Consider the following 23728-nt stretch of genomic DNA (forward strand, 5'->3'; position numbering starts at 1 on the left):
AATGCCGAGCTCCAAAACTACAGCTTGTGAGTGGGAAAGATAAAAAAACTACCTGATCAACATCAATGCCACTAATGTGATCCATTAAAAACGACGGTATCCGACGCGGCAGTGGGCGACTCCAGATGGGAGATGGGCGACGGGAACGCGGCGGCGGCATTGAGGAGAAGATGGTGTTCGTGCAATATATCATTCGGGCTGAATTGTTTGGGGGCGAGAAAATGACTTAAGAGGAAATCCAGTGTAATGAATTTATTGTAGAGGCGCTAGAATTGCTGATGTGGCGCAATTCTATTGTTGGCTGTTTATGCCTCGATAGCAAAAGCGGAATTGAAAAATAAATCACGCGACACTTTTTTGACAATTGAATTAAATCTAAAATAAAATAAAATAAAAAAAATCTTAGCAAGAGTGCACAGTTCAACGTCGTAATTTGAAGATGAAAAATGTAAAACCCACCGACCTGTTTATCAGTCTTACGTTGTTTGAGTTGGAGAAGACAATTATGATTATTGTTGAGGCTTGAAAAATTTAATCCTTGTTTCTGTGTATGCCTTTCCTTAAAGATAAGAGCTGAGATGAAATTCGCAGAATCGCAACCCAATTAACCATAAACTCTGCCCCCCCTAACCTTTTTAGTGCTGCGTCGTTTTCCTGAAGCGCCAGAGAGATTTCTCATCTATGGACGTCGTGTCCTTCTCAGCACGTACTATAATTCATCGTTTCGGTATGTGTCATCTGTGCCTGTTCGCGCTGCGCTCGTCTCTTTGATCGTCTCTGAATTGCTCGCTCTTTTCGTCCTTTTTTTTTTTTTTTTTCCTTCAGGTTGTAAGGAATCGGGGTTTGTTGCCGCACCCTCTTTGTTTCCGGTAGTTGTTTTTTTTACTCGCTGTGTTTTTTTTTTTTTTTTTCTCATTTTGTTTGATTCCCGAGAAAATGAAGAAACGGAAATGGAATCTTGGTACTCTTGTGTTCTATTTTTAGTGACTGGAATTGTCAACTTTAGCCAAAGCTGTGTTTGTTTTTCTATTTACATTTTCCATTAACCCAGAAAGATATTATGTGTTGGTTAATAGGAAAATAGCTTTCAACTGTTAAAGGTTTTGGTTGATTGACAAGATTTTTCCTGAATAACCACCCGGAAAGTGATATTTTTTTCTCACAAAATATGGTGCTGCAAACTCTTCTCAAATGATGTGGTTATTTTTCACTTTTCTTTCAGGTCCGAGGATAGTTATAGTGGTAATGGGTTGTATTATCTTTAGGGTGTGATATATTATAAGCAGTTCAGCATTGATTTTGCAGACCGGAATCTTGCTGCTATTAGTACCAATATTTCGATGACAAGCTTGATATGGCTAGTCCTATCGCTTAGCTGATCTACCCCGTTAATCCTTTATTATGCAACGTCAATCTGAATCGTCTTCCTCCATGACAGATGTTATCCTCAATTTCATGCCCCTGAATGCTTGCTTTTTGTTTAGTAATTTTAGAAAATACAACTTCTTTTTGGTTTTGATTTTGCTGTCATTTATTAAATTTTGCTTCATGGCTTTTGTTCTTATGAACCTTCTTCTTACAGACGTGCACTTATAAAGGACTGTATACTGCGTGCTCTCCAAATAGACGTGCGATTTTGAGAAATTATACTGACTGTAAGTAAATCTCTCCCTAGCATACAATCTTTCATCAGATGCTGCCTTTATAGTTTAATATTCTTTTAACAGTGTTTTGTTTATGATTTATGTTGAGATTCTATCAGTGATGTTTCACACTTGCCATTTCTTGCTTAATGGTAATCATTGATGTTATTGGATGCTTCCCTTGATAGGGCAAAGCGGTGCAAAAAAATCTAAGTAGCTAATTCCAGTTTGCTGGGATTAAGACCTAATAGAGTTTGAGGTGATTTATATTAATTACTGTAACGTGTTGCGGAACTAATGGGGCGTGATCTATATTAACTATGGGTGGTGGAGAATAGCACTGTTGGTTCAGACCCTGATGAACTTGAAAATGAAAACTTGCCTTTTGTTCTTGGCTTAAGTAGGAACCCTATAAATTCTTCCCTAAAATATTATGATTTTGCAGAAGAGAAGTGCTACAGACATAAAGGATTATACAAAAGTAAACTCATAAACCGACATGACTTCATGTGATCCGTTAGATCTTCATCTACTTTATGATAAAAATAACTTTATGATAAAAGTAACTTCATCACATCAAGCCATGTTACTTCATAAGTTTTTTTTTTTTTTTTTTTTTTTTTTTTTTTTTTTTTTTTTTTTGTAATCTCTTTGTGGCTAAAGTATTTCTCTTTGCAAAAAATGTGTTCACTATTTCCTTTCTATGAAGATTGATCCCTTATCTGGTAACATAATCTTAAGCCTTTTTGCTTGGACTCCTTTTCTTCTGCAGCTGCTCAAAGTAGCTATTTATGCCTTCCAAGGAAGCATGTTGTTGCGTCGTGGCACTATTTTGAGCAAAAAGAGGAGTTAAATAGACCTTATTCTGGGAATATATTGCATAATAGAAATAGATTGTCTGTATGCGGGGTTGTAAGATCTCAACTCACTGGAACTGGAAACTCTGATGCTGGGTACCCATTGTCAGGTTTTTCCTTGAATCTTTTTCTGATATTATCCATCTTTATAATCAAGCTTACAAGCCTAGTCCTTTCGCTCTTAAAAATCTCTGAAGTGCAGACCTTAAGTTGGGCTCAAAAGTTAGAGGAATATGCTTTTATGCTGTCACTGCTTTCCACGCCATCTTTCTGTTTGTGCTGATGCTGTTGGCTCATCCATTTGTTCTCTTGTTTGACCGGCACCGAAGAAGATTTCATCATTTCATTGCCAAAACTTGGGCCACTTTAACTGTTGCTCCATTTGTCAAAATCAAGTATGAGGGATTGGAGAATCTGCCACCTCCTGATATTCCTGCAGTATATGTTTCCAACCACCAGAGCTTCCTCGACATCTATACTCTTCTCACTATTGGAGGAAGCTTTAAGTTCATCAGCAAGACTTCAATATTCCTCTATCCAATTATTGGGTGGGCCATGTTTCTGATGGGTGCTATCCCTCTGAAGCGCATGGACAGTAGAAGCCAGTTGGTAGTTCCTTTCCTTTTCTAGATTGTTTCTGATTGCAGTTGTTTTCATTTAGAATATCTAGGTTAGATGGAAATTCACCACAGCTACATTATAGTAAATTCCTTCTCCTTTTTTTTCCCCCATTTCGCCTACATGAAGTTATTTTCTTACTCTCAGAGTGTAATTCTTAAACTCAGTTGGCTTTTCCTCATGTAGGAGTGTCTTAAGCGATGCATGAATCTTACAGTGAAAGGGGCCTCTGTGTTTTTCTTCCCCGAGGGAACACGGAGTAAAGATGGCAAACTAGGTGCTTTCAAGGTAAGTTCATATCAGGACTCTTGTCATCTGTGTGGACTGATTTGATATTATCATTTAGGGAAACCTGAAATGTAAAGGTCATATGCTGTGTCCAGCGGTTTAGGATCATGGAGAAAAAAGAAAGAAATATAGTTTCAATTTTTCTGCCATCAAAATAAAGCATAGATTACAGTCCTATCACATATACAACACACCTGCATGTGTTGATATGCTTTTGTGCTTCTTCTTGCTGAATGTGAAGGGGTCATGTCTGTGGCTGTTATAAGAACCACTCAATATTTTTTCAAGATATGCAGTTATTAATTCCAATTTGACTCTATTCTGTTCTTTCAAGTATTTTTTTTCCCTGAATTTTATTGTTTTATCTTGCTGTTGTATGTAGAAAGGTGCGTTCAGTGTTGCAGCTAAAACCAAGGTGCCAGTTGTACCTATTACACTTAAGGGAACTGGGAAAATCATGCCTCCAGGAATGGAAAGTATCTTGAATTTAGGTTGTGTTAAAGTTGTTATTCATAAACCTATAGAAGGAAGTGATCCAGAAGTACTATGCAATGAGGCTAGAAAAACAATTTCAGATGAGCTTAATCGCCAATGACGGGATATCAACTGCAGCGAGTTCTGTTTGATTTCAATGGCCCATTACTTAATCCGAAACGTGGAGAAATGGGAAGGTATAAATTAAATATCCTTACTTCTTGTCTGATTTAATTGTTACCATCACCCAAGGCACTGCTTTGAATTAAGGGTGCCGCTTCTTTCCTACAGACTAATGCCAAACACTGTCATCTTATCGAGTTGGAACTGATTGTGCCTGTTATAGTTCCTAGCTGTGCCTGTCAGTTCAAGCATTTTGAGATTTTGCTTTCAGAGCGGTCTGATACATATATGGAGCTCATAACGGGTGGCTTTTTTTCTGCTGTATCAATTCAAGCATTTTGAGGTGGTTTTCAGAGATATCAGATAAATTAATTGAGTTTGTAACAGCTTTTATGTTGGGAATGATCATTCAAAAGAAATGCAGATACATGTAAATTTAGAATCGTGTTTGGTTGCCATCTTTACTCCTTGTTGATGATTCAATTCTGGGACCTATTGCAGATAAATATTTGGAAAGCTAGCCCAAAATTATCGACCATTATATTTGTGTTGGTCATTGTGAATACAAGCTGTGCCTGCAAAGATATACAAATGGACAGCTGGAGATGTGGGGCTCAGGTGCCCTGTACCCACCAGATAAACACAGTCCAATAAATATCGATCATGAAATCAAGAAAATTAAATAGATATAATTATTGAATAATATTAGATACAGTTAAGAGTTGCGTAAGTATTGCGTATTTTTTTTCAAAAAGGGTAGGATCTACTAATAAAAAATTTATTTTTTTATACAGATCTCATATTTATTTTTTGATTGATGTTTATATACATGTATATATATGCATTTTAAATTTATATAAATGTAATAAATCTCAATAATAAGTGATGCGTTTATACACCAACTTATAACATATTTATATATATATATATATATTATTATTTTTTATGTCGGAGAATCTCTCCAGGGCAGGGCCTTTCAGATCCACTCCTGCAGAGTAAATTCTAGTTCTGTGCACCGCATCTTCGGAAGTTTTCTTATACGGAACTGGTTAAATTGTTGGCTATTCACTGGGAAGTGTGGTCCTAAAAGATTGTTTATACTTATTAGGTGTTGACCTTGAAAGGAGAAACTCCAAGATCAAGGTCTTCACCACTTGGGTCAATTATTTGAACTTTGAAGGGAGTGATATTCCAAAATAAAGAATTATTTGCAATATATTAGCTAAGAAAAAATATATTCATCTCAACTCTCATCATTCTCTTATCATCTCATGATGTGGTATTAAATGATAAGTTCACAATTAAAATATAATAAATAATTTCTAATCACCTAATGCTACATCATAAGATAATGAAAGTTAAGATGATGAGTATCATTACTCATTAGCTAATATTACAAGCTTTTATATATGTAATGTCTTTTGTACACCCTTGAAATTAATCGAAATTTTATTCTCGAGCACCTGATACCAATAAAAAAAAAATATGATTTTTTGCAACACTTTGAGAAATCAACAAGCTAAGCTTTCTTTAATGAATAGTGCCAACTTATTGCCTTTTTAAGAGGATAACACTTTGACATCTCGGTTTCCCGCGCACAAAAGCTGTGGAAGAAAAGATCATCTTCGTTCAAAACTTCTTAAAAAAGTGCTCCTTTTTTCAGTTATTTTGTTACGGAAGTTTATATAAAAAGTGATCTTTTGTGTCCGTTTTAACGGTCTGATCAAAACTTCCTTGGTCATCCTTTAAAGCTTTAATCATTTAGATATCATTTTGATTTGAAGATGAGTTATAAATAGTAGTGAGATGAATTATGAATAGTAATAAGATTTATGAGTTAAAATTGATAAATAATAATGAATAGTAGTGAGATGAGTTAAAATGAGTTGAGATAATTTGCAAATACAAACCGGACCTTAGAGAAATGATTTATATAAACTCTAAATAGACAAGTCACATACAAATTTTTTAAAAAAGTGAATCCCACCTTAAAAAAGTATAAAAAAAACTTTTATTTATAAGTAGAACTCATTGTTTTACAAAAAAATTATATAAGACTTGTCTATTTAAAACTTATATCTACCATTACTCAATCATTTAACTCGATTTTTCATGTTTTAGTAATTCTGCAGTAACGCTGGATATAAGTTTAAGATTTGCAATTCGTGTACAGATCTTTTAAAAAAAACAAAGAGACCCCTACAGAAAAAGTGGATTTTTTTTGGGATGAAGTATATTTTCTTTTTTCAAAAAATCTAACATTACTCTTTTTAAAACAATCTATTTCTTTATTTTAAAAAGAGAAATATTTTAAATACAAAGAGATCTTACAAAATAAATTTAAAAGTTGACGTGATTCGATGTGGTATGTTAGATTATAAAGTAGATTTAATGTATCATATAACGTTATATCTGTTTATGAATTTATTTTGGTGGAATCTCTTTGTGAATGCACTTCTTTTAAAAGTCGGCATATTTTTTTTAGATTTTTCTTAATATGTCCTAAAATTTTCAAACGAAAAAAATATATATTTTATCATTTTTATGTTATCAATAAATAATTATTTGATATTTTTGAAGCGCAGATATATATATATATATATATATATATATTTCTATCATCTTATTATATAATGTAATCTTAATTTAAAATTAGTACATATAAAAATAAATTTTAATTACACAATATATATTACCTTAGAGCATTAACATTGGCATAATCAAAAGTCAATACATCTTTCATCAAAAGTCAATGCCTCTTCAAAATTTAAAGAAATATAGATAAAATCATCTACATCGACTTCATCAAAATGTAAAAGTTTGAACTTTAAACTATATTGATTTTAAGTACATCTTCAAATTTGAAGATGTAATGTTTATCATCAAAGGTAATATTTTATTATAAAAATTAAAATCAACTTCTTTCATGCGTAAACAATTTATAGTGATATAATAGTTTATTTTTTAAATAATAACTCAATTAAATTCGTATTGGGTTAAAACTATATGATTATAGCTACAATAATTTTTATTTTTTATAATAATATAATATTATATTATTAGCTAAAAAATTTGATACTTTTATCTAATTTCAAACCAGCAAAAAAGTTACTGATGTTATCTGGGATGCCTTCTGTTTAATTTTTTATTAATAATTGTTGGACTTTCTTCGGATAGTGTAATTGTTAAAATTATTATTATTAAAAAAATAATATTATATTATTATTTTAATGAATCTAATATGAGATTATGAATAAAGAGGTTTTGAAATTATAAAAAGTATGTATTTTTTATTAAATTTTGAAAATAACTTTGATGAAGTCAATATAATACGTTGAAAATATTATTTTCATCCTTATTTCCAAAATATCTAATAATTTTTTCTAGTTTAAAGTATGTTTCAACGAAATAATTATCATTAATATGAACAAGACAATTTTTAAGGTAGTAATTTCCCACTTCTATAGAAGATCCTTTGACTCCGTCTCGGTTGCTTTCTTTTCTTTCAATATTATTCGCTTACAAATATCTCTCTCTCTCTCCATCCAACTTTTGTTTTTTCTTTTCCCATTTCAGAAGATGAGCTAAATAAGCTCGAGAGATTCACAGTACGCCTCTTTAATCCCTCTCTCCGTCTCTCGCTTTTCCATCCGATTTCAGTTGCTATCATATATACATATGTGTATATGTTTTTACTTCTATATATAGTTTTTCAAAATGGAATTTTGCATCGGATTTTAAGTTTTTAGTGTAACTTTATTGGGTGAGTGTTAGAAGTAGATTAGTTTTTGGAGCTGTTTTGGGAATCTGGAGGTTTGGAGAAGTATAGTCGCAATCTTAAAGACGATTTTTTTTGGCCATAATCACTCTTGTTCATGCCCTTTTCCTTTTTATTCTAGATGTAATTATTGAAATCCAGTGGTCAACGTAGTGCCAATAATTGGATATGCTTTTAAGAATTGCAAAGCTAAAGGAATCGGCTTTTGTAGGTATATGATTGAGGTTTATTGCATTTGAGTGGCCCTATTTGAATGTGTTGGAAATGATTTTGTAAAAGTTGAGGCTTTTAATTTGATATGATTTTGCTTTGACTTCAAGATAATTTGTTTTGTATAGAAAAACATGTGAACGTGTTAATTGGACTATCTGGTTTCAATGCTTGATAACTTTGGCTTTGGAAAATGGAGAAAATAGATATTTTTTTCTTTTATTAGATAGCTAACTGACTTTAGTTCCAACACTCGTAATGTATAATAATTAAAATCGTGATTTATCTAACTGGATGCTTTTATTCGCTGTGGCAATCTATCAAACACATAGGTTGGGCGAACTTTTGAAACACTATTATATAAAAGTCCTTGAAGTTGTGATCTCCTTATGCTGCATCTCTTATTTCTTCCACTATAGATGCAAGGCATTTGTGTCAACTCGTTAGCTTAATTAGCTTGAAAGTTTTAGGTTACCAAGAGGTACAGAAGTCTTGAGTTTGTGGTTGGAAATTAAAGAGTTTCTAGTGTCATATTTCTCTGGCTGCTTGGTCTTAAACTTGTTGTACAGCCCAAGCTTTTAGGTGGATTTGAATAATTTGATCAGCTGATCAGTTTGCATTTTAATATGAATTATTTCATTGTTTGCAGGTTTTTTAATGTTGTAAGGAATGTTGGATTGTGGTTATTAGGTCAAAATACATGGGTGGCCAGCGCGAGAAGTTTGTTAGGTACCAAATTAGTTCTTCGCGCAATTATTGCTGTAAATTTATGAAACAGAAGAAAGTTGGTCTGTTTATATATTGAGAAATGATGTGTACTTATAAAAGAGAGTATGTTTTATTTTTACCGGGTTTTTATATCGTCTGAAAATATCTTTTTGGAAAGTGTATAAAATGACCATGCGAGTTAGCTATCACATGTTGGTACATATGCAAGCTTTACTTTATGAAATTGCTGGGTATGAGATCTCTTTGCCAGTTATTTCTGTTTTTTATGGCCATAATATGCATAAATTGCGATAGTAGAGTTAAAACTTTTTTAGAACAGAAGTTGTTTTCAATCACTTTTAACTCGTAGCTGTTTTTACATAGGTAAGTTAAATCTTCCCATTTTTTTAAAAAACTATGTAAAGTTTTATCCAAAGTTCTTGTGGTTCATGGGATGATGGGAAGGCTTTGAGTTTTGTTTGAAACTTCCAAATTTATTTTCAATTCAATCATTTTTTATCTGTATATTGCTTTCATTTATTGACCAAGGCCAGTTTCAATTCCATTATACAACTTTTGATACTCGCCTTCACTGTTGTAGATATTTTTTTGTAAGGTAAATTTTAATCAAAGCGCAAAGGAGCACAATCCAAGTACACTGGAATTATACAATAGGTTGTAGATATACTTAATAGTAATAAAAGGAGAAAAAAAAACTTAGATGTTGCTTAAGTCATACAATGGATTGTGATCGTGTAAAAAACCAGGGTTATTGTATCCCTACTCGAACCTCTCCCATTATTTATTGAAAATCACTCATGGTTAGAGAATGCTACAAGAGTTAAAATACCTTTATGCTCCCATCTTCTTATGATTAGCCAAACGCCCTCAACAACACTCTCTTCTAATGTTCTACAAATCTTTTGAATGCTTGTTCTTCTTGCTTGTCTTGGCTGGGTGTATCTCCTTTGCATACTTCCTGTGAATTTGGGTTGTGCCCGTAGGCCGTAGCACTCTTTTTAATGAAATTTTTGGTATCTACTTATCAAAACGTTGTTGATTGTAATTGTGTATGAGCTTCATTTTTTTCTGCTATGGTACAAGAAGCATCTTATTTCGTGCATGGTGGCACTTTTTTTTCCCAGGTTGGATGACTTGGATTCTACATTATCATCATCTTCTAATACTGGAGTAAATAAATATGGGTTTGATGTTGATGGATTTCGCCATGCTGCTCATCCAAGAGATGGAACATCTAGATCGTTTAAGAGGGGAATGAGAAAGGGATCTGAAGGGCTCAAGTCAATTGGTCGATCACTTGGATTTGGGGTTTCTCATGCTGTTTTTCCAGAAGATCTTAAAGTTTCAGAGAAGAAGATATTTGATCCTCAAGACAAACTCCTCCTTTTCTGGAATAAACTCTCTGTCATATCATGCATTTTGGCTGTATCTGTGGATCCACTTTTTTATTATCTTCCGGTCATTAATCGATCTTCAGCTTGCATTGGTATAGATCGAAAGTTAGCTATCACAGTTACTACATTGCGGACAATTTTCGACACTTTTTATCTCATTCACGTGGCCCTTAAATTCCGAACAGCTTATATTGCCCCATCGTCCCGGGTTTTTGGACGGGGTGAACTTGTGATAGATCCTGCACAAATAGCCCGGCGATACCTGCGGCGGTTCTTTATCATTGATTTCATTTCTGTGCTACCCCTACCACAGGTTCAGAAGTTCATCTACTTTGATTCCATTTATATTTTCACTAGGCTGCATGCTGCCACCCCATTCATACTTTCTCCCCATGTACTTGGATAGTGCCTTTTCACTCATTAATAAAACTGATCTTCTTTATAAAAAAAAAAAAAGGGAAAAAAAACACTATGCATTTTGCATCTTTGTCTGTATGCTGTTGAAATTATACAATTGTGATGCAATATACAGCAAAAACAGTTAAGCTGACTGTTGTTTCATCATGATTTCCATGAGAATCATGTAGTGTATTACTCAATTATTTAGTTTTCCTAGTTTACCTTAATTTTATATTTGGACTGAGTGAATTTGCAGTGATACACACTTTATTACATCAACAGTGTTCCTTTTATTTTACATTGCAGTCATTCCCAATACATCACATTTCACTTTTTGATGCTGAAGTGTTTTATTTTATGTAGGGTAATTACTATTTCCCCCTTTTTTTGCATAATTAATAATATTTTCATCCATCTGCAAGACTCCTATTCAAAAAATATAATGGAGAGATATATGAAAATGATTGCTTTTACTGAAACATTTTGTTTAAATCTTTCAAAGAGAGAAGCTTTACAATGATTGAGTTTTTTATTTGATATGGGTATATGTGCTCTTTGTGCGTCTAACATTGTATTAGAGCCTTCTCTGTTTATTTTGTTTATTTGTTCTTTGGCTCCACTTGCTAGTCTTGTTGGTCGCTGTTTCATTTGATCCTGTTTGTTTGTGAATTTGTTAGATTCTATATCTATTGGGCCTGGGTGTGAGAGGGGAATGTTAAGAGAAGTCTTATATCGCTCAAGTTTCATATTTGATATCGGTTTATGTACTAGCTGGGCTTCTTGACTGAATAGTTCAAGCTTCTGGGTTGGATGTTAAATACCCTCACTCGAAAATTATGGAGCTTCTCATATGTCAAACGCCTGAAATTAAATGATATATAGTCCTTTTTACTTGTGTCTACTGGCATGCCCCAATGACACATGATCTCACTAGATTTTTCGGCCAAGATGTAGCTGGAATTGTTGGCCCCATTTTCATGATGTGTTGTTTACCTCAAGTGAATTTTGGTCTGTATAGGATGCTTTTTCATTGCTCCTTTAAGATGTGCTAGAATAGAAATCAGTAGAGTTCTAAAAAGTGTGTTGCATTGTAAATTTATAACTTCCTACTTGAATATTTGCAGTGTTAAAAGAACATCAAGACTAAATCCTTCTTTTTCATCATTTCTCAAACCGTGCAGATTGTGGTTTGGAGATTTCTTCAGAATTCAGAAGGTTCAGATGTAATGGCTACAAAACAGGCCTTGTTTTTCATTGTCTTACTTCAATATTTTCCCAGATTTCTTCGAATATTACCTTTAACTTCAGAACTTAAAAGGACAGCCGGTGTATTTGCTGAAACGGCTTGGGCAGGTGCTGCATATTACTTGCTACTATACATGCTCGCTAGTCATGTAAGTTTCTTTTTGGTTTGGTATTGTTTATCTAATTGATTTTAGCTAATATCAAAATTTTGAAAATATATATTTGTAAGAAAAAGCATGGTTTGGCATGGAAATAAAACTTTTTACTGCAGAAGATACATAATTTTCAACCGGGTACATATTTATAATCATACGAGATACAACAATTGCATCAGCCTGTTACCCCAGCGTACCTTTGATCTGTTGAGCGAGAGACCTTCCATGTGGTGCATTGCCTGCTTTATTTGACATTTAAGAAGTATTTTAGATCAATTATTCTATGGAATATTTCCCGTATACTTGAACATTTTTATCTCTCTTTTGATCAATAAAAATATGTTTACCAATCAAAAAAAAAAATTATTCTATGGAATATGTTGGAAAATATCTCATGAAATTCTCAATGTAAAAGCAAACAGTGGGAATGAAGTAGGACCAGCAAATAAACATATCTAAACAAACAATGCATCGATAGAATTCTTGCAGAATTACAGAGTGAAGCTAACACCCATTATGATTTATCAAACAAAGAAGGCAAAACAAAGGCAATTGATTCACATCCAATGTAGCAAAGGAATCATTCTTGGATTTATAGCCAAGAAGATTTGCCATTAACTCAGAAATATTAATTTAGTCGAGGCCATATTGTTAAGTGGCTTCTAAATATAATTGCACAGCCCCAGGTCAAGAAAACTGCACCATAATTTCGTCCTTCCCTAAGTGAACCCAAATTAGCTGTTTTATTGTAGCAAGTGTTGATTTTTTTTGTCAAACAAACAACAGAGAAAAATTGTTTCTAAAATTTTGGGAATCATACCCCAATGCACCAAATTTTTATATTAATTACTAACTATCTAATTTATATAGTTTTATTCTTTTATGTTCGGCAATTTGTTCCAGAAAAAAACAAGACGACAGGTCATGTAGTATATGTTTTGAGTAAAACATTTTTATTTTACTTATGAAAAAAGATGAGTAAAATGATTTTATTTGTTAGGACTTTTTTTTTTTCTTCCAGGGCTGGGATTCATTTTCATAGTGACATTTGCCTAACTTTTGTAGTATTTGATTGCATGCATTTTCAATTTAGGCTGAGAAACCCATTATAGAACTTATAATTTGCCATCTTTGAACCCATTTCAGAGAAGAGGCCAAGGAAGAGGACCTGCAACATTACCTTGAACTTTAAGAACACTTTATGTGATTCTTCTCCCTACCCACTTTGGTTATTTCATTTGTTTATTGCAAACAATCGAAGAACTAACATTTAGTGGTAAATCGACTTTTGCTTTGCTTACAGACAATGGATTCTAATATAGGATGAGGATCTTATGACACCCACATTTTGAATCCAGCTAAAATTCTGTATAGGTGGAGAATATCTTTTTTTATATATATATATATAATTAATAAATAAGAGTTTTATTGCCAAGAATAGACATAGCCCAAGTACACAGGAAGTATACAAAGGAAATACCTACATACAAAAGCTAAAAAGATAGAAAAAACTAGAATAACTCCAACACATAATCACCATTCATTGCAAATATCTTGTCATCCTTCAGATATTTGTAGCATCTACACCATTATATGGTTCAATAATGAGGTGTGGCCAAAGCTATTAAAGAGTTTAACTTCTCACAATGTTGTCTTATTTGAGTTTTTCATGTTGGGTGTTAAATTTTTTGTACTTTCAAGAACTTCACCGCGAAAATATTAATACTCTTTTTTTTTTTTTTATAAGTAAATAAGTAGCTTTATTGAATAGAATGAAACTAGACAATGCCCAAGTACACAGGAAGTATACAAAGTGAGACACCTAATTACATTCTAGTGAACTGAAAAGAAGGTAGAAACTCATGGACATTCTCATCCTTCAATACAATAGCGGAAAACCACTGTAAAAGAGAGAATATAAAAAAATTCCAAATTTCCCCCATTGCAGGTTCCTTCTTGTTAAAACACCTACCATTCATTTCCAACCATAGACACCACATTGAGCACAAACATATCATACGCCACGCTGCTGCCAATTGTGCACTGATATGCCTCCTGTTCCAGCACTCTAGTAATTCCACCACACTCTTAGGCATTACCCAACTCAGTCCGGCTCTATCAAGGATACCAGCCCATAATTCCCCTGCCACCTCACAATGTAAAAGCAACTGATCTATTGATTCTCTATTCCTTTTGCACATGTAGCACCACTCCATGACTATCATACCCCGCTTCCTTAAATTATCAACCGTCAAAATCTTTCCAAGCATAGCTGTCCAAATAAAAAACGCAACTTTAGACGGAGCTAGTGCCTTCCAAATACTCTTCCACGGGAAGAAAGTGGATTGTTGTACTGTCAAAGCCTTGTAAAAGGATTTAACAGTAAACTTTTTTCTTTCTCCCCGTGTGAATCCACAACATACGGTCACCCTCATTTCCTCCTACCTTTGCTGAATACAAGTAACTATAAAAGGCTGCCATCTCATCAAGTTTCCAATCCTGAGCATTTCTAGTAAAAGTGACATTCGAAGTTACCGTCCCATTGGCACAACACAGCAAATCTGACACTGCCGCTTGCTGATTTCCAGCCATGTTAAATGCGACTAGAAAGACAACGGAAAGAAGGCTTTCCCCACTCCAAGCATCGAACCAAAAGTGGAGTCTTGCTCCATCACCTACTCTAAACCTAATATGTTTTTCAAAGGTGTTCCACCCCTTTCTAATAAATTTCTATAGGCTTACTCCATATGACCCCCTACCTTCCTTAGTACACCATCCCCCCACTCACTACCATACTTGTGTTCAATTACCTCTATCCATAACGAGTTCCCTTCCATTTGATACCTCCACAACCACTTACCAAGAAGGACCTTGTTGAAGATGCTCAAGTTTCGCACCCCTAATCCCCCATTCGCAATTGGACAGCACACCTTTTGCCAACTTACAAGGTGAAATTTGATTTCCTCCCCCATGCCACCCCACAAGAAAGCTCTAAACAACTTTTCAATACGGTTAACGACTCCCACTTGTAATGGAAAGAGGGAAAGATAGTAAGTAGGAAGGTTGGAAATGGTACTTTTAATAAGTATTAACCTCCTCCCTTTTGATAGATATAGTTGCTTCCACCCCAATAATCTTTTCTCAATCTTCTCTACCACCCCATCCTAAATGCTCTTTGCTTTAAATGATGCCCCCAAGAGGAGTCCAAGATATTTCATAGGAAGTGAAGCAATTTTAGAGCCCAACAACTCTGCTAGAGAAGCAATATTACTCACAACCCCCACCGGTACCAATTCCGACTTCCCCAAGTTCACCTCAAGTCCCGAAACAGCTTTAAAACACAACAAAACCACCCTTAGAGTTTGAATCTGGTTGCTAACAACGTCACAGAAGATAAGCGTATCATCCGCAAATAATAAGTGAGAAATGGAACTGACACCATTACTGTTGTTGCCCACCAAAAAATCAACAATAAATCCCCCCCTAATGGCAGCCTCCACCATGCGGCTCAAAGCCTCCTCTCTAGAGTTGTTTTCTTTGTTTGGAATACCGCTCTTGGGAAGATCTTGATCACGGACAACTTGAGGAAGAGAGGATGTGTAGTGTTGGAGTGGTGTTACATGTATAAAAAGAATGAAGAATCGGTAGATCATCTTTTACTACATTGTGACGTGGCAAGGGAGTTGTGGGATGAGATCTTTCGAAGGGTTGGTGTTGCTTGGGTAATGCCTATGAGGGTGGTGGATTTGATGGGTTGTTGGAGAAAATTGTAGGGCAGTCATCAAGTGGCAGTAGTTTGGAGGATGATTCCATTGTGTATCATGTGGTGTATTTGGACGGAAATGAATGCGCGCTGTTTTGAAGACAAGGAACGAACAATGGTGGAGCTGAAGAATTTTTTTCTACATTCTTTATTGCTTTGGTTTTCCGCTATTGTATTAAATGGGGATGCTATTCACGAATTCTTGTCCTTAGTTCATCGCTCTTAGAATGTATTTAGGTGTTCTTTTGTATATTTCCTATGTACTTGGTACTTGCCTATTTCATTCACATCAATAAAGTTTATCTCTTACTTATCAAAAAAAAAAAAAAAAAAGGGGAGGAATGGTGATAGTGGATCCCCTTGTCGCAAACCCCTCGAAGGCTGAAAAAAATCACAAGATTTTCCGTTGACTAAAACAGAAAACCGAGCGGTTGAAACACAGTGTTTAATCCATTCGCACCACCTGTTTCCAAAATCACATATTCTCAACATATAGAATAAGAAATCCCAACACACATGATCATAAGCCTTTTCCATGTCTAACTTGCAAAGGACCCCCGGAATGCCTTCTCTTAACCAGCTGTCCAAACACTCATTTGCTATCAAAACAAAGTCCAAAATTTGCCGACCCCAAACGAAAGCATTTTGAGGTTTGGAAATGAGTTTGTCCATCACCAAACTCATGCGATTAGCTAACATCTTTGAAATGATCTTGTAGATCCCACCTACCAAGCTAATAGGCCAGAAGTCTTTCAAATCACGGGCACCAACTATCTTTGGGATGAGAGCAATGAAAGTAGCATTTAATGACTTCTCAAACTTAAGATTAGAATGAAAAGCATGGAAAATCTGCATCACTTCCTCCTTCACTATCTCGCATCACTTCCTCCTTCACTATCTCCCAACACTTTTGAAAGAAAGCCATAGAAAAAACATCCAGGCATGGGGCTTTATCTTTGCACATACCTCTCACCACTAGATGCACCTCTTCTTCGACAAACGGCCTCTCTAACCAACTTGTTACCTCCGAATCGAGCTGGTCAAAAATTAAACCATCAAGTTTGGGGCGCCACTCTACTTTTTCAGCTAGGAGCTCCTCATAGTACTTCACTATATGGTCTTGGATCTTTTCGGGAGACTGTAACACATTTGAGCCTAATGAAGGACTTCAATAGCGTTGTGGCGCCTATTAGAATTGGCCACCTTGTGAAAGAACTTAGTGCATTTATCTCCCTCCTTCAACCAAAGCGTCCTTGATTTTTGCCTCAGATATTTCCTCCATCGACAAAACTTTCTCAATTTCGGTTACCACCACATTCTTTCTTGACAAAGAGTCCTCATTCACCTCCCCTTCCTCCAATACTTGCAGCTCATCTCAAAGAATATTTTTCTGCACTTGCATATGTCGAAATACTTCTTCATTCCACTTCTTTAAGTCAACCTTTAAAGCTTTAAGTTTGCCCGCCACTATGAAACGAGGTGTTCCATCAGAAGAATAAGCTTCCCACCAAGCTCTTACCTTCTCCACAAATCCATCAATACCACATATTCTCCAATTTGAAGGAACGCCACAATTAAGCAAAATTGGAAAATGATTGGAACATACCAGTGATAGCCTTTTCTGACATAGGTTCGGAAAGTGCGTCTCCCACGAAGGGGATACTAGAAATCTATCCAACCTTGACCACCCTCGATTGTTGGACCAAGTATAGTAACCCCCCCCCCCCCCCCAACCAAAGGAAGATCTACAAGATTCAACTCAAAAATCAACTCTAAAAAGTTTTCCATTGCTCTTGTCGACGTAGATGTCCCCACCCTCTCACTAGGGAACCGAACAATGTTGAAATCACCACAAAAAATCAAGGTAAATCCCATAAAGAATATAGACCCGCAAGAGCCCACCTCCAACCATCCTCAATATTCCTAAGAGATACAGCCATAGAAAAGGACCCGATGCAATCCTCTACCATCTCCACCACTCTCCTGTCCCACATCACCAACACACCTCCCGAAGCCCCCGACGAAGCTAAATAACACCACCCCACAAAGGAACAACCCCACAAACTGCGGATTATACTTCTATCAACACCACACAATTTAGTCTCTTGTAGGCAAACAATATCAACTTTCTAACTACGGAGGAGATCTAATGCGAAGACGTTTATTCATGTCATTAATCCCTCTTACTTTCCAAGACAGCATTTTAGGCTTCATTAACAAAAGTAGAGTCCCTACCTTTTGTTCTATCTCTCCCCTAAGTTCCCTCCTTGTTATCATAATTGATAGAGCATTGCAATCATTTCAACTCTCTCTCCTTTCTAACAGCTGACATCATGGCCGTGGAGTGGCCAGCTTCAATGGCTATTAGGAAAGCCATGAATTGTTCTTCATATCCATCACATGGCTATTAGGAGAGCCATGAATTGTTCTTCAAAGACACCATCATACTTCCCTCTTATGTACACCAGGACTCAAGTAGCCAACATCAAAGTAAAAGCAGCCCTCTTTCTCAATGAAACTACATTTTCTTTCTGTCAAAAACTAATTGAGCAATGTTGGGCCTAACTCCCGAGTCCCGAACCAGATATCTCCTCAATGTTCAATAACAGATAATCAACTTCAAACTAATAAAATGGAGGAAAATGGAAGAAGTTAAATGACTTCGATCTGGGAGAATCTTTTTGCTAGAAGTGTGATCTTTTGGGTGAAGCATATGAAGATGCTTTTGTCATGGTGATCGATTGTCTACAGTTGAAAGATGTGTGGCATGGTAATTGTTGATGTATGTGTACAATGAGTGGAGGTTGCTTGATCATAGGAATTGCAGATCAGCAGCAAGTTTTATACAAGTCCCTAAAATGTCCTTTTCTTTGAGCTTAAACTACAAGCATTAAAATTTTAGCTTGTTTTTGCTTATCTGAGCATGATTCTAGTATTGATCAGCTTTTTAAGTTGCCTTTGAAAGGTGGTATAAAATTGAGGTAAAAAAGAAGGAAACTCTTGGATTGTTAGAATGTTTTGTTCCATGTATCAAGTAACTCTGGTTGCTAACATGCTGGAAGCGCTTAGTTGTCGCAAAAGCAGTAAAATTTGGAACTATCCAATTTTTCCTCCTAGGGACTATCTGGATTGAGTTTATAATAATAATGACGACGACGACAGCAATAATACTTCCAATGCCTGTTAAACTTGGCCTGTGATCTTGGCTTTGTTTTTGAGATCCTTATATGATTGGATCATAGCCTTCTGCGGTGTTCTTCCTTTCTAGTTTTATGGACTTTTTAAATTCAAATTGTGCATTTAAGAGGTACATTTCCTGTGTACCGAAATCTTCTTCCTTTTTTCTTCCAATTAAATCATATTGAAGAAAAAGAATGACATTTCCTCTGACATTTAGCTTTAATAACTTATCATGTAATTTATTTTCCTGTTAAAATAATTCATTTTAGAGAAGCATCTGGCAATCCTATTTAAATCTCTCTTATGTTTTCAGTAGTCTGTTTGATTTTAATATTGATTATATAATGAAAGAAACAACCCATTTGTAGGACACATTTTCTATCCAGTGTATGAATCTTTGCAGATAGTTGGGGCATTCTGGTACCTCTTAGCTGTAGAACGCAATGATGCGTGCTGGCAGCAGGCTTGTTCAGATAGAGAAGATTGCAAAAGATCATTGTATTGCAGCAAGCAAACCATGGGAGAGAACAGCTGGCAGACTCTACTCTATTCAAACTGCTCAGCAGATGATAACTCACCATTTGATTTTGGAATATTCAAAAATGCTTTGTCATTGGAAGTCGTCTCATCCATGAAGTTTGTCTCTAAATACTGTTACTGTCTGTGGTGGGGGCTCCAGAATTTAAGGTATGTTAATGTTTCTTTTTTCCCTTCAGGAGATGCTCTATAAATGAAAGGAGAGTTGGTTATTTTGCCTGGTGTGGAGTCATTTCGGTTTGGTATTTCCCTTTTTGGAATTTTGCTTATTTGTGCATTCAGATTATTGATGCCAATTCTTTGCTGAATGAAGTAGTAGTAACGGTGTGCTGCCACTGCTCATATTTATCTGGCATTTGGATGCGTAACTTATTTTTTTTATACTTATTAGATATTTTATTGATAAGTACACAGAGTATACAAGAGGTACACCAATCTAGAAGGTGAGAAAGATACTAAAAATTCATGCAAGTTGAGTTCATCAAAGTTTATAGATACAGTGCAAAGAGAAAAATTATGGATAAGGAAGTTCTTGAGCTCCTCCACCATCTGCTCACGGTCTTCAAAAGTTCTAAATACACCAAATGAGGCAAATAGGGACCAATTTGCAGGCTGCTACCTAGTTTTCTCCAAGCAGAAAAAGCTCCGCAATTCCTCCAGGCATGACCCAAGCCAATACCCAGTTTGGTATTATCTTTTTGTTGGTTGATCTTAGTCACATGACATTGATTGACCATAGTCATCTGAACCTATATATTCATTGACCACCATAAATTTTACACAGTTGAAACCATTGGATTACAAACGCATGTGGTTCCACACTTCCACTTAGATCCATGCGTCTAAAATGGCATCTGTCGTTTCTGCCATACCTTGCCCTCTGAATGCAACAATATGTCCACGTAAATTATCCGCTGCAGCCTCAAACCCATGAAACTAAGAATTTGGGTAATGAACATTGCCTAGGTTATCCATTCAGCATAATAATACACTCGTGATTTGTCCTTCTTAATGAATTTTGTCTAACATCCATTCAACATGCCAACATTGTCTATCTTAGCTGAATCACTTGTGTGAATGACAAAATAAAAATGGACAATTAGTTTAAAGTTCCCAGTCTATTTAACTTCATCCAATAATAAAAAATGCAACCATGGTTCCTCATCCACTCATTATCATGAAAACTAGAGCTATAATTTTTTTTTATAAGTAAAACTAGAGCTAGAGGTATAATTTGAAGTAAGCTTTTCTAATGTTAGAAATAATTGCATTTAATTTTCCACATTTTGACTACATTTCCTTGTTTTTTCTGTAGTACACTTGGCCAGGGACTTCAAACCAGCACATATCCTGGGGAGGTTATATTTTCCATAGCACTAGCCATACTTGGACTCATCCTCTTTGCACTTCTGATTGGCAACATGCAGGTAAACTTGTTGAATCATATGTTTTGCTTGGAGACTACTGATGTTTCTGGTGATGGTGCATTTTCATATATAGGCAGCCTTGAATTTGGTCAACAAGATCAATCCTTGTTGGATGCTCACTGGAAACAAAAATTTTGTGCTTGTATTTTATTTAGAGATGAACAGAAGATGTGAACTGCCCAATAAGAACATAATTCGAAAAAAATAACAGTTTAGCTACCCCCATGTAGTAATTATAATTTTCAATGCCCGAGTTCTGCTGTCTGCTGCATTTGTTCTCTCTTTTTTTCTTGGAATTTTTATTTAGAGAGAGAGAACATGGAGAGGAGTGTAATTTTCTACATGCTGTGGATATTAGCTTCCTTTCTATTTCTCTAGATGCATGTCTTTCGAAATCTTGCCACTGTGGAAGAGACTAGAATGAAAAGCGGAATATGAAATTCTGGATATTGGTATTGTTGCAGACCTATCTTCAGTCGCTTACCATTCGGCTCGAGGAGATGAGGGTTAAAAGGCGTGATTCAGAGCAGTGGATGCATCATCGCTTGCTCCCACAGGACCTTAGGGAGCGGGTTAGACGGTATGATCAGTACAAGTGGTTGGAAACACGTGGGGTGGACGAAGAGAGTTTGGTCCAGTGTCTACCAAAGGATCTTAGGAGAGATATCAAGCGACACCTCTGTCTGGCGTTAGTGAGGAGGGTAAGATTGTTAATCCTTTTTGGTACACGTATCTGTCCTTTTCATTGGTGGGGATGTAAACATATAAATCGCACAAGATATAACTGAGCATTGCGACAATTTTTGTCCGTATAAAAAACTAGGAAAAAGATCATATTATATGTTGCAAAACGTTTTAATCCCAAATCTTTTAGCATTCCACTTTTTGTTTGCATCACAAGGATCCAGAAACTTGTTATTTACTTGATGAAAAAAAATAATAATTTTTGAATGATAATAGTTTCTGTTTTCCATCATACTGTGCATAACTTTCTACCCGTTAATAAGAGTTTTTCTCAATTAACTCATGAACCCAAGTACTTCAACAAGGGCTTTCAAGTTGTCATATCTGCCAAAAAAAGAACTTGAGGTCATTATTAGGATACTACGTGTTCTTGAGAAGTTGGTATCTGTCTTTGTGTACATTCTCTTGTATCCGTTCTATGTACTCAGGCTACATTTAATTGTTGTATTAATAAAAATCTGTTTTCTTATTGGAATAAAAAAAAAAAAAAAAAAACAGAAGAAGTTGCATCTGCCTTTGTCATCTCTCCATGGGATCTGTGCTTGTTGCAGTTTCCCATCCAACTGGCCAATGTTATTGGTGTTGTGGTTTGTAAATATGGTAAATTGTTTTGTTGATAATTGTAGGTTCCGCTATTTGAGAGCATGGATGAGAGGTTGCTTGATGCCATTTGTGAGCGACTGAAACCCTGTTTATTCACAGAGAGTACTTACATTGTTCGTGAAGGAGATCCAGTTGATGAGATGCTTTTTATCATACGCGGTCGCCTTGAGAGTGTAACCACCGATGGTGGGAGGAGTGGGTTTTTCAACCGCAGTTTACTGAAAGAAGGTGATTTCTGTGGGGAGGAGCTTCTGACCTGGGCACTGGATCCCAAATCGGGATCTAACCTCCCATCTTCTACTCGGACAGTGAAGGCTATAACAGAGGTTGAGGCTTTTGCCCTAATTGCTGAAGAGTTAAAATATGTGGCAAGTCAATTTAGGCGCCTTCACAGTAGACAGGTTCAGCACACCTTCCGTTTCTACTCACAGCAGTGGAGGACTTGGGCTGCATGCTTTATCCAAGCGGCATGGCGTCGATATTCCAAGAGGAAGATTATGGAGCTTCAGCACAAGGAAGAAGAAGAGAGAGCAGAAGGGTCAGCAGGGACCCACAACAGTGTTGGTGGAGGTTCATATAGTCTTGGTGCCACTTTCTTAGCTTCCAGGTTTGCAGCAAATGCACTTCGTGGTGTTCATCGAAATAGGAATGCAAAGACTGCCAGGGAACTGATGAAACTGCAGAAGCCCCCGGAGCCTGATTTTGCAGTTGATGATGCAGAATGACTCGTTAGATAACTCGTTTGATTTGGCTCCTGGCTGAATTTTTTAGGACTTCATTTAAAGGGACTAAAAACAATGTATTCTAATACAGGATGTCAGACTTTGTATAGAAGTTGTAAGGCTTTTCTGGGAGAAAAGGTGAAAGGAAAAAAAAAATGTATATATGTTGTTTCCTCGTTTGCCCTTGAAAATTAAGAGCCAAGCTGTTGGAAGATTTGAACTTTAGGCCTGCCAGACGTTATGAAGCCTGGTGAATAGACTCTGTGGTTGGTAACATTCTGTAGATATTGTTGCAGAAATGGCACTCACCAAGTTTTCTTTTCCCATATTTCATGGTTAAAACGAATTATAGGCACGCGAAGATGAAATTGAATAAAATAATTCAACTGAACAAAACAAGGGGGGCAAAGGAGAAGAAAGAAAGCTATGTTGCCATCACGAGTTCATGTTCTAGTAATGGATGATGCTAAATGTTCATTTACCAACAAGCTGTAGTTGGACACAATTACTTAGCGCTTCCCAGCACGAGACCTGTTCATCAATCATGCCATAATACTACCGTTGTAGGTTAAACGTGAAGGTGAAAGAGAGATCACTTTCGGGTATTGACGAATTAGAACTGAAATATCGCTTCAATGAACCTTGTAAAATCAATGAAAGAGAGATCACATCCAACTGCGAAAAGAGTCATTTTTCACGGTGAGACAGGATATCATTTAGAACAGAGGAATATAGATACGATAATAATACTAACTAGAGTGAGGCAGGATATCACTTGGAACAGATTTTTTTTTTTTTTTTTTCAAGACAACCAGGACGGATCAAGCTCGAATCAGAGA

General features: G+C 35.8%; 2 protein-coding genes across 2 annotated transcripts; both read left to right on the forward strand.

Annotated features, from left to right (window-relative positions):
- Positions 1-936: 936 nt before the first annotated feature.
- On the forward strand, positions 937-4001 carry LOC121242448 (1-acyl-sn-glycerol-3-phosphate acyltransferase LPAT1, chloroplastic-like). The gene is made up of 5 exons (XM_041140301.1): positions 937-961; positions 2416-2610; positions 2703-3109; positions 3305-3406; positions 3789-4001. The coding sequence occupies exons 1-5, from the start codon at positions 937-939 to the stop codon at positions 3999-4001; spliced, it is 942 nt and encodes a 313-aa protein (XP_040996235.1).
- Positions 4002-7477: 3476 nt separating this feature from the next.
- Positions 7478-23213, forward strand: LOC121241785 (probable cyclic nucleotide-gated ion channel 5). The gene is made up of 8 exons (XM_041139636.1): positions 7478-7611; positions 8641-8720; positions 9845-10427; positions 11695-11907; positions 19260-19543; positions 20709-20820; positions 21285-21521; positions 22191-23213. The coding sequence occupies exons 2-8, from the start codon at positions 8692-8694 to the stop codon at positions 22890-22892; spliced, it is 2160 nt and encodes a 719-aa protein (XP_040995570.1). The 5' UTR covers positions 7478-7611; positions 8641-8691; the 3' UTR covers positions 22893-23213.
- Positions 23214-23728: the final 515 nt, after the last annotated feature.

The sequence above is a fragment of the Juglans microcarpa x Juglans regia genome, chromosome 8D (genome assembly GCF_004785595.1).
Source record: "Juglans microcarpa x Juglans regia isolate MS1-56 chromosome 8D, Jm3101_v1.0, whole genome shotgun sequence".
NCBI lineage: Eukaryota > Viridiplantae > Streptophyta > Magnoliopsida > Fagales > Juglandaceae > Juglans > Juglans microcarpa x Juglans regia.